This window comes from Lepidochelys kempii, chromosome 2, assembly GCF_965140265.1.
Source record: "Lepidochelys kempii isolate rLepKem1 chromosome 2, rLepKem1.hap2, whole genome shotgun sequence".
NCBI lineage: Eukaryota > Metazoa > Chordata > Testudines > Cheloniidae > Lepidochelys > Lepidochelys kempii.
The window spans coordinates 52,087,895-52,099,344 of NC_133257.1; the positions used below are offsets into that span (position 1 = coordinate 52,087,895).

The window sequence follows — 11,450 nt, forward strand, 5'->3', positions numbered from 1 at the left end:
CCTCTCCTCATAAGTCATGTGTTCCAGTCCCCTAATCATTTTTGTTGCCCTTCGCTGAACTCTCTCCAATTTATCCACATCCTTCTTGAAGTGTGGGGCCCAAAACTGGACACAGTACTCCAGATGAGGCCTCACCAATGTCGAATAGAGGGGAACGATCTGCTCGCTATGCCCCTACTTATACATCCCAAAATGCCATTGGCCTTCTTGGCAACAAGGGCACACTGCTGACTCATATCCAGCTTCTCGTCCACTGTCACCCCTAGGTCCTTTTCCGCAGAACTGCTGCCTAGCCATTCGGTCCCTAGTCTGTAGCTGTGCATTGGGTTCTTCCGTCCTAAGTGCAGGACCCTGCACTTATCCTTATTGAACCTCATCAGATTTCTTTTGGCCCAATCCTCCAATTTGTCTAGGTCCTTCTGTATCCTATCCCTCCCCTCCAGCATATCTTTGTTCTGACCTAAGTTGAGCTGCAAGCTGTTGGAATTTTTACATGTACTTGCATAAGCTAGCAGCAGGATAATACTATGGTCAGTTATTTTCACAAGGGTCTATTAGATTTCAGAGACTAGGTACAGTCTTGAAGCATGGGTCTGGGAACATCTAGCTCTCAAGTACTACGGAACTTAAAATGGAGGGGCTTCCCTACTTGAATTCTCAAACCATATCCTCAAACAGTCAGAAGAGAAGAGCTGTCTAAGGACAACTATTGCTTTAGCTAGGACAGCGTTGTGAGCCCTGTCAAAATATTGTTCTTCTAGAAGTCACACAGTGAGACGATTGCTCTCAAAGCCTATGTTACTCCGTCACTACAGAGGTCAGTATTAGACAGACAGTTAACCTTCCTTTGGCAAAGAATAAACTAAGATTACACAATCCCCACTATATGCTCAGAAATGATTTAATAGCCACAGTCACTAACTGCAGATTAGTTACAACTTTACTAGGAATATGCTTGTATCTCAAAGTGATTGAAGAAACTTGTAGAACTGGACAGCAGTGTTGTGCAGCAGTCATTGAACAGATTCTTAACAGCAAGTTCTGATCCAACATGGAGATGGGAATTCCTCAGGCCCTCTCATAGACTCTTGTGCTGGTGACATTATTTATAGTGCATTCCTAGAAGGCAAGATGATTAATTAGGTTTCTATTACAGCAGAGTTCTAGGAGTCTAAGTGAACAGGGATATCTGTCATATCAGAGTCTAAGATGTTTATTTAGTATGTCACTCTGATATTTAATATCAGCACAAGAGTCAAGCATTTCTTGCCTCCTGGAACAGGTTCGAGTGATCCTGATATGAGCTTAAATTATCAGCTAGCACTAGTACACTTGAACAGCACGCTTCATGTCTGCCTCTAACTTTCTATCCAGCACTCAGATTGGTGTTTAGTACAAGAATACAAACTCTTGGGTTTTGGTCTCTTTAGGGTCTCTCCACTAGTTTTGTTACAAGTGGAACTTGCCTACTTTGTAGGTTATGGGTTGGGTTTAACCTTGTTTAAAATGGTGGGTGTACAGTCCCCCTTCATTTGTGAGAAGTGTAAGAAATAATTACGTGCCTTTTTGGAACCAGACACTGAAACACTAGGAGCCTCCACCCAAACACAGGTATATCACCACCTAAGAACAGATGGAGAATTTGCATAATCTAGGCTTTTGTTTGGTGGAGGTTTGCATCTCTGTGCATGGAAAGACACTGAAGTGGCAGAGAAGCAGAGAACAAGGATAGAGCCAGAACCTTAGAACCTAACCTTGAGAACCTCAAGAGACTGCATACTTTTGGACTAAGTACTGGCAGGAGAGGGGCTTGGAACGGAGCAAAGATACTGTGTGTTCAGGGAAACAGGACTTTGTGCACGGTAAATACCAGATGTCAAATCGACTCTTCCTCCTAAGCAAAGAGAGCCCACTAGACCAAGTTTTGCCTAGCTGCTCAGGCAAGAGGGGTAACCATATTTTTGTACCTCACTTGGTTCTTACATGCACCAGCAGCTTTCTTAATGAGCATTTCTGTTTCAGCTAGAGCATTTAGTGCTCACGAGGGTTTAAAAAAAAATTTGAACTCACCACCACAAGCTTAGCATCCACCAGTTTTCTCTTTATTGTCGTCTCTTTGCCATCCCACTTCTGCACATGAATCAAAGAGCCATTGTCCAAGGTGATAATGCTCTGCCAAGACAAAAGAAGCAGAGGGACTCTGGGTCAGATAGTCACAGCACACGGAAGATTTGCCTCTTCAAATCATTTAACAAATCCCATGTTCACAGGAGAGATTCAAGCTGACTTTCAGGAAGCTTCCTGGGAAGATCCAGGTTTCAGAAGCTTCTTTACCACTGCTTGCACAGCTTCTTAGAAGGCACAGATCCCACTGTACTGTGGCTGTGAGCCTTAACTAGCATAGGAGACATGTGCCACCACAATACATCCATTTTGTCAGCCCTCCTCCCCCCCGGCTGGAAGAAAAGTCAGGACACAGGTGGGGATTGGAGTTGGGCTAGTCCCCACTACCTTGTGGTTATCACTTGTGATTTGATGTAGTGCCCTATCAGATAATGCATTACATGGATGCATAGGGGCACCATCTGCTTTGGCCTGCCACAGAAGCTTCTCCAGTAGGTGCAGCTGCATGTTGAGATTTAAGAAAGCATGGCAAAAAAGGGGAGTAGAAATTCTAGCCTTATCTATAGGGGTTTTTCCTCCCTTTTCCATCCGGACTGATGTGAGGGTGAGTAGACATAGTAAGAGATGCCACTGCCAAGGCTACTACATAGCCCTCCCCTCACCCCAGAGGCACTTGTCTTCCCCATGTAATTCTGTCTGCCTCAGGCACCTTGTATTCAGTAAAAACGTCCCGTTGACATTTTGCAGCTAGTCATTTTGAGAGACAGTCCTATTCTACACCATGCAGCAGATAAGGAGCATTTACTGGTCAGCCTTTAGAGGGAAGATCTGGGCTTGTGCCCATTTTCTGCTTTACATAGAATGAAGGAGGGCTGGATGTAGTCAGTTTTTTAGTTGTCTTTTTAGTTGAGCGTTAGCAGTTGAGGTATTTCCTACCCAAAAAGGCAATAGCAACTTAAGTAGTCAAATTACTACTTTAAACAAACACTGAAAGCCAAGCCATTTATAGAAGGCATTTTTTAGAGTAAGCATTTTATTTACCATCCGTTAGTTCCAGTGACTAGTGAACACTTCAAAGAAAGGAAGTTGTTACACCTTATTGATCCAAGGGAGGCCTTCAGTTTGTGGGAGTACAATGGCCATGAGGATTGCCCCAGAGCCAGCCAGAAGTGCCAGGCATGACATCCCCAGTTCTTATGAGGCCAGGGCAGAGGGGAACCATGTCTAAAAAAAATAATCATGAAGCAAGGAAGGGCACAAACCCAGGAGTCCTTTGCAAGTCACCTTTAAAGATTAACCCTCACCTTGGTTTTCCTGTCATCTGCTGTGGTTTCTTCAAACTCTTCCCCCAGCTTGAAGGAGATCTCAATGTTTTTAAAGGAGCTCTCTGTTTTGATGGTTATTATGTCATCATTAGTACTGATAATCACACTCGGCTTGGCCAGGCTGCCAAGCTTCCTAGTAGCAAAACCCACTCCTTGAAAAGAAAAACAAATTAGCAGCTTGGATTTTACATACACACCCATGAGAGAAATTGGTAAATAGGTCTGAATGTACTAGAAGGCATCTCACGCTCAACCATGTAGGCTCTGCAGTTCTAAGAGGAGTACAAAAGAGATCAGCAGATACCATATAGACCTCTTCCCTCTGTATGTTGTAAGAAGGTAGCATTTTAATAGTCAACTTAGCAGTTGAAACAGTAAATTGAGTTGTACTAGTACGCTCTAAGAGACAGCTAGATACAAGCCATAGATGTGGCGTTTGTATCCTAATCCAAGCTTTCCTAAATAATAGTGGTGTTTGTTTGGGCCACATACTTAGTATCAGCCATTCAAGGAATTACGTTAGAGCCCTCATAACATTTCCTGCTTATGAGTAAGAATTAGTTTGTAGATGTACAAACTATCAATAGTTAAGAATGCAATATCGGTAAACAGCACCATGCAGATACAAAACTTCTAGCCTTCCCTTTACTAGGAAGGAAGAGCTATGACTATTCATTAGGAAAGAAATATTTGTAATGAAAGTGTTCTGTCACCCCAAATAATATCAAACAATCAAGACTACAGAGACATTCTATTCTGTTACCAAAGTGAATCATCTATAAATAAAGTAAACCAAACAAACCCCAAATACTATCTCAGTATTTTCTATTTTAAACGGGGGGGAGAGGGGAGGGAGAAAGATGAGCCTTGTTTAACTTATAATATATTCCTCACCCAATTCTTTCATATAGCTCCCAAAATTTTCACTAGAAATGAGTTTCCAGCTTCCTAAAAAGGACTCACACATGATAGAAAATGTAACTGGAAGGACGACTAAGCAAAGAGGAAACTAAAACCTTCTAAAACCAGAAATGTCTATGAAATATAGGTGCTCAATCACTTCATTTTAAAGATGCCCTAAATATGTGATACTCAGGGACAACCAATCAGAAGAGGCAATGTGAGGACTCCAATCACTTTCACTTTTATTTCATTTAGCACAGAAGGGCAATTAATAAAGGTCACTCATCCCAAATTAATCTGCTATTCAAAACTGAATGTTTTCAATGGAGAGACACAGTAAATATGAAGAATCAGCTTTCCCCAATTAGAGAGGGATCAGCTGAAACAGACCTGTCAGTTTGTGTAGATTCAAAGAATCCCTTCCTGATGTGCCTGTGAGGCCCTACACAGGGCTTGATTACTCCCTGTGGTGATGTTTCCTGGCTCCTACCAAGTACTGATCGTGCCCCTAGACTGAGCAAGTTCTGATTGCTCTCAAACCTGGCTCCTGCAACATCTATCTCCTCCCCTCACAAATACAGTGCTCAAATTGGGGGGCAGGGAGTGGTGATGTACTTCAACTTTTGGTCAACTTCCCCCTCCTGCCCCTGCCAGCTTCAGTGCCGAGGGCTGCACTGCCATGACCACAAAAGTCCCTCAATACCTGCATCAGTTAAGAATCCTCCCAATTCATTCCACCTGTAATCCCTAACCCCCACTAATCATTATGTGCCCCAGAGCTCCTGACAGTCCTGATTCCCTGATTTGTGTTCTAGGTCTGTTGGCTCAGCTGTTGCTGGGAGGGAAGGGAGGCAGAACCTGTGTTGTTGGTTTCTTTAAAATACAATATTATATGCTAGGTATCATGGAGACTTTAGGAATATAATCCACTGGTTTTTAGATTCCACTTACTTTATGGGGGCTTAAATAGTTGACCCCGTCCCTTTCAGATAGATGCAACTCTTGTTTTGGAAGGCTATTTTTTTTTCAAATTATCCCCGGTAGTGTAGGTGAAAGCCACGATCATTATCCTGCAAATATGTACTTAACTTTAGAAACACTGAAGCCAAAGAGAATACTTAATACTGCATACGTATTTGCAGAACCAGGGCCCGAGTTTGTGGATTCTTTCTGCCCTTGTGGTTTTTACCGTAAGCACCTTGAGTTTAACTTTGTTACAAGAAAAAATACAAATGAAATATTGGTAATTAGAGGGCCTGACATAATTTTCTCCCATTGGTCATCACCCTAGTATCACATGTTCAGAAAATCTTTAAAAATAAGCTGTTGGGGAGGGGGTGTTATGATGTATTGCTTGTTGGTTTCCTGCTGAAAGTTTGGGGTCCCCCCCCCGGATCATTGTCTAGTAAATCCATAGAGAATGTGTGATCAGTTCTTAGGAACCTGGAAACTTGTCTCCAGTGAAAAATCTGAAGATTATATGAAAGAATTAGGTGAGATATACTGTTTTCTTAATTAATAATCTTGTGATTCTTTCTCTCTTTTTATATAAACTGTAGTGGGTCTGGAATTTACTCTTGTGACTTAAAAAAACCTCAAACTTATACAGATTTTCAGGGGATGCTAGTTAATTCTACTCAATAGCGTTCCAGCTGTATTTCCTGGAGCATGTAGTTTGTGAAGGGCTCAGATACTACCTGAGATTATATAACATAGTTATTTAATTAGCTCTCATCAAGATCACTGTTCAAGATGAAAATTACACTACACTACTTATAGTCTTAAATTGCTATACTGGAGTGGGGAGGGAGGTAAAAAGGCATTGTAGAGTTCCCTCATTGTGTTTCAATAACTCCATATCTAATGTTCTTAGCTTACAAGTAAAAAGAGAAATCCTTGGTACCAAACACAAGTTAGGTTATGAGAGTTAAGTTGGATTTTTGTTTCTATTTTGTACATCCTCAGCAGTGATGAGGGTCAGACTATGCTTTCTGTGGCTGCTGTGCAACTCGACTGCATTCAGTGGGCTTGCAGAGGGGTCAATGACTGGAACTTACTAACCCATTGTGTGTAAACAGGATTGTATGAAGTCTAGCTCCCTGACTCATGTTTGTTCTGCTTCTGTTGGGTAAATAGGAGTCAAAAGAGGTAACAACTTCTTTTTGTCACTAATGTAAGTAGCAATGACTAAATCCACAGGCCACATCTATTGAGTAAAAAGGTGCTTTCATGTGGGGGCTCTTTAGACTACGAAGACTCCTTGAAGGATATGAAATACTAGGTAACTGACACACTCTAGAGTCAATTCTGTGCTCCATAGGTGAATCCGTATTCAAATCAATTACACAGGTGTCACTGAGGCAACCTATCCAGTGGCTTATATGGGGAGTCCTAAATGAAGCCTAACCTCTAAACAGGTGAGATGGAAAGGGGCAAGATTCCAAACTGGCTTCCATAATAATCCTGCTATTAAGATAGACTTGTAGACCCAAATAAAAAAGTATGTATGCATAAAGGCATACAGCTAAAGGTAAAATGGCAGCTGCTATGGTGTAGTAACACAATAATAACGAATACTGAGCTCTTGTATAGTAACTTTCATTGGTAGATCTTAAAGTGCTTTACAAGGGACATCAGTATCATTATCCCCATTTTATAGATGAGGAACTGAGGCACACAGAGGTTAAGTGACTTGCCCAAGGTCACCCAGCAGCCCAGTGGAAGAGCTGGGAAAAGAACCCAGGTCTCCTGAGTTCTGATCTAGTGCTAAACCCACTAGACAACACAGCCTCCCATAAATGGGCCTCCCTGATTTTCTCCTCTACCTACTCCTTCAGTGTTTGGTTTGACATGGGAGATAGGGAAACCTCTAACTCCCCAAAATGTGTGGATTCATCACATCTTTATAGATACCTGGAAATATTTTATCAAAAGGAAAATTTCACTCTCTGAAGTAAGAGATGACCAGATAAGGATTCTTTAAGCCTGCTGACTATCTGAGGAGTGGGGGGAAATGCACACCTATATTTATGATGCCTTTTTTGCCGGGGGGGACAAGCTCTTCATGTCCTTCTAATTGTCCCAGTCTCTGTTTCCAGGCCACCCTTTGTGCTCTCTCCTTCATTGCCAGACAGAACTCCTGTCTTTCCTTTGTTTTCAGAACAGAGTGAAATCTTAGATGGTATCTTGTGTGTCTTCTTCAGGAGTGGGCTTTGCCATGAGGAAACTGGGCAGCCTGGCAAAGCCTACTGTGATCATCAGTGCTGATGACGATATGCTAACAATCAAAACAGAGAGCCCTGTTAAAAATACAGAGATCTCCTTCAAGCTGGGCCAAGAGTTTGAGGAAACCACAACAGATAACAGGAAAACTAAAGTGAGGGGAGTGCTTGGTGTTACTGATCAGCTTGTGTTGTGTGGATTTTTTTTCTCTTTTGGGCGGAGGGAGGGATAGGATAATCTACTTGAAAGCACTACAGTCTGAAAACCATCAGATACAGCTGTACCATGGATCTGGAATTTTGATTAGGACAGAGCTGAGAACATGGTACGGTACACAGGGGGCAAATAGCCCTTTTAATTTGCAAGATACTGGGCAAAATAGCTCATCTTGCTGCTATGTCTTTCCAGAGTTGTAACCTTGGACAATGGTTCAATGATTCATGTGCAGAAATGGGATGACAAAGAGATCACAATAAAGAGAGAGGTGGTGGATGGGAATATGGTTGTGGTAAGTGAGACCGTTCCTGCAATCTGATCAATGAACACTGCTCTTAACACATCGTTGAATCCTCATCATAATCTCTTTATTTTGGATAATGTGGACCAGTGTTTTTTATTAACAAGTGAAAAGCCCTCATACTGTATCTTTGAACAGCATTGGAAATTGTTTTAGCCACTTTTAAGTACTGCTTAAAGACCATTGCTGTACAATGACTTCTTCTAAACTGAAATTTTGAGACCAGTGGATTACTAATGTAATTCAGTGCTAAGTGTGGTGACTTAGACTGCAGTCTACTTTACTGCTCTCTACCTTCAGGTGCATGCTTGACTTACAGAACAGCTTTGTTGAGACATTTCTCTCTTGTATTGCTATTGTAATTTCATTGAACTCCTCTTTGTCCTTCTAGGAATGTACCATGAAGTATGCCATCTGCACTAGAGTCTATGAGAAAGCATGAGGAAATTATCTGCAATTAACTGCAACCTGCTGCGGGGAACTGGCTCAGTTCCCCAAGATAAAGGCTACTGTCTTTTTCCCTCTGTTTGTTTGTAAAAGTTTTGAATAGTCATGTGCCTGCAATGTACCATACTTCAGCTTAGTTGCTACTTGTTTGAACTGTGGCTAGTGAATAAAATATTTCCAGGCTAATGACCTAGAGTATTTGTGTTGTGGTGATGCCTGATACCTTGGAAAGGTATGCTTATATTGCAATCAGGCCGCAACCTGGGCCCCTTCCATCTCCGTGCCCTAGAGCCCAGGGCAGCCTGAGCCCAAACATCAACACTGCAATTAAACACTCCCTTCACCCCAACCCACATCAGCTGGCAAAGGCCACCCACAGATGTCTAACTGGGGAGAAGATATACCTGAAGTGGCCTACTTGACCTGGATTAGGGCAGGAGTGCCCCAAAAAGCCAAACCATAGGCACAAGATAAGCTTCTCCCCGTTCTGGGGGGTTAACAAAAAGAAATGGGGGTGAGGGGGTCATCTATTTGAGGGACAGACCCCAAAATGCTTGGATGAGAGGGTCAAAAGAATATGGGATAGGGAACACCAAATGGAAAACCCAACTGCTCCAAGAAGAATGCTAGGAAGTTAGAGGTCTAGAATGCCCCACTGGAACTCTGTCCAGGTGGGAGAAGGAATAAAGTCAGAGCTTCCCGGGGATGTCTTAGAAATGTACCAACTTCCTAAACTATTTTAAAAAATCACTTATCTCCTCTTTTCTAGATCTTTATATTAGTGATGTCTCCCTCTCCTGAGATGGACACTCAGAGATTAACACAATGCTCAAGATGAGGGTGCTAACAATTTTATATAGTGGCATAAGAAGTTTCTTCCTTTAGTCCCATCTCAATACATTCTGGTTTTGAATTGCTGCACACTTTCAATGACACTTGTCTTGGAGTAATTGTTGTTGACTGAAAATTCTGTAGTGTGTGTAAGTAGCTCAAATTGATCCTTGCCGTATGAATTACCTTTCACTTACCAACAATGATTTTCACCTGCATTTGTGCTGCTCATCTCAACAAAGCTGTTCTGTAAGTCTGCAATTCCCCAAGAGCAAGGCAAACAATCTTCCTTAGTCTCACCTAATCAGTTTTCAAATTACTTGCAAATTCTCACATCTCTAAAACCCCCTGTTCAGGATCATTAACAAACATAAGACTGGTCTTCTTACAAGTGCAGCACTCCAGGAATGTGCACTACTTTACAATGTTCAAAACTACATAACCTTCCTCCTTTACCAGTTGCCAATTATTGGCCTTTCCCCTGAGACTAATTATATTCCACCATAGTCTCTTGAGAGAGACTTACAAAAAAGCTTTTTTCAAAAGACAAGTCAACTGTTTTTCTTCTACTTTAACTGGCACTCAATTCTACGGGGAAGACAACTTAACATTTCAAAACATGTTCTGGCTTGTTTCTTTGACTTTCATCTTTGGCTTTTAGAGCTCTGCCTTTAATTATTGTTGGGAATAATTAACTTTGCCAGATGTTGAAGTAAGGTTTGTTGGCCTATACCTTCCTAGGTGGCTCCAATGCCTCTCAATTTAGGTACAATGTTAGTCTCCTGCTATAGGAATGGACTGTGTGTGTGGCTTTTTATTAAAGAGACAAGGTGGGTGAGGTAATTCTTACTGGACTAACTTCTGCTGGTGAAAGAGACACGCACTGGAAACTCAAAAGCGTAAGAGTTCCAGTGGTGCATTCTAGACCTCTAAGAGGGATGAAGCAATAGCAGAAGAGCTGGAGAAAATCTCATTCCACGCCCCTTTCTGACACAGAGAAAGTGCATGACATAGGAGTTTCACTTAACCATCAGTAGTAGCTTGAATATTAAACAGATAATTATAGTATTGCCTTTGGCACTGTCTGGCCCACCTTCACCCCTAACCTTTTCCAGGAAGTCCTGCTCTTCAATGATGGAGCAATCTATTTGCTTCCTGTTTCTATCACTCAGAAACCTAGATTTCCCCTTCCTCTTAATACAAGATGTTGACTTTAGTAGAGACTGATAAGATCCATTTCAGAGTAACAGCCGTGTTAGTCTGTATTCGCAAAAAGAAAAGGAGTACTTGTGGCACCGTAGAGACTAACCAATTTATTTGAGCTCAGATAAATTGGTTAGGCTCTAAGGTGCCATAAGTACTCCTTTTCTTTTTGATAAGATCCAGTGGTGCAAGTAGAATTCATTTCTTACTGGTACGCCACACTAGTTAAAGCAGGGGCCTGGGAAAGGGCATGTGGCTCCTCACTTGACCCCAGCCCAGGGCTCTGCACTTTCCCCTTCCCTTCCCTTCCCTTCCCTCCCCATGATCCATCCCACGTTATTTGCAGGGGGGGCGCTCCCAGTGGGTAGACACAGCACAGTTGCTGTGTGGACTGCTAAGAGAAGAGAGCTTGCTCTCTGGAACAAGAGCCAGTTCACAGTCAAACCTGCTTAGGGAATTGCCAGCGGAAGAGCTTCAAACCAACTCCCTCTGACAGCAGAGAATATTTTTGTCAAACATGCTGGCAACCGAGCCCCATGCTGGTAGCTGCTCTGGCGTGGCTGTACAGCCCCCAGCCCTTCCACACAGCTGTGTCTCCTGAGTCCTGGCCAAGGTCTGTAAAGCAGCCCCGCCGGAGGACAGGGCTGGGTGCGGGAGGCTAGGATGGTACAGCCCTGCCGGCGTGGGGTTCTGCTCCTTTCGCCGCTGCAGTTCCTGGGAGAGCCCTGAACCACATGTCTCTCCCAGGAACCGTCACGGCAAAAGGAGCCCTGGCAGCCCTACACCAGCAGCTCCTCTGCCATGGCTGTACCGTCCCAGGCAGGGCTGCCGTACAGACCCCGGACAGGAGACACAGGCATGCAGCTCTGTGGAAGGAC

The 11,450-nt window shown here is 42.9% G+C and overlaps 2 protein-coding genes across 2 annotated transcripts; one reads left to right on the forward strand and one right to left on the reverse strand.

The window, feature by feature from the left end:
• Positions 1-1,068: 1,068 nt before the first annotated feature.
• Positions 1,069-4,416, reverse strand: LOC140905884 (fatty acid-binding protein, adipocyte-like). The gene is made up of 4 exons (XM_073329376.1): positions 4,344-4,416; positions 3,429-3,601; positions 2,071-2,172; positions 1,069-1,119 (listed from the first exon to the last, which is right to left on the reverse strand). The coding sequence occupies exons 1-4, from the start codon at positions 4,414-4,416 to the stop codon at positions 1,069-1,071; spliced, it is 399 nt and encodes a 132-aa protein (XP_073185477.1).
• Positions 4,417-5,772: 1,356 nt separating this feature from the next.
• Positions 5,773-8,533, forward strand: LOC140905885 (myelin P2 protein-like). Its single transcript, XM_073329377.1, has 4 exons — positions 5,773-5,845; positions 7,556-7,744; positions 7,985-8,082; positions 8,483-8,533. The coding sequence occupies exons 1-4, from the start codon at positions 5,773-5,775 to the stop codon at positions 8,531-8,533; spliced, it is 411 nt and encodes a 136-aa protein (XP_073185478.1).
• Positions 8,534-11,450: the final 2,917 nt, after the last annotated feature.

Bases quoted from the DNA above. Each gene is read 5' to 3' on its own strand.
- LOC140905884 (XM_073329376.1), bottom strand. From the start codon at position 4,416: ATGTGTGAGTCCTTTTTAGGAAGCTGGAAACTCATTTCTAGTGAAAAT. The intron at 3,602-4,343 runs GTGAGGAATATA...TTTCTTTTCAAG, and splicing joins GAGCTATATGAAAGAATTGG to GAGTGGGTTTTGCTACTAGG. The intron at 1,120-2,070 runs GTGAGTTCAAAT...CTTGCCTTCTAG, and splicing joins TGGATGCTAAGCTTGTGGTG to GAATGCACTATAAATAATGT.
- LOC140905885 (XM_073329377.1), top strand. From the start codon at position 5,773: ATGTGTGATCAGTTCTTAGGAACCTGGAAACTTGTCTCCAGTGAAAAA. The intron at 5,846-7,555 runs GTGAGATATACT...TGTCTTCTTCAG, and splicing joins AGATTATATGAAAGAATTAG to GAGTGGGCTTTGCCATGAGG. The intron at 7,745-7,984 runs GTGTTACTGATC...GTCTTTCCAGAG, and splicing joins TAAAGTGAGGGGAGTGCTTG to TTGTAACCTTGGACAATGGT.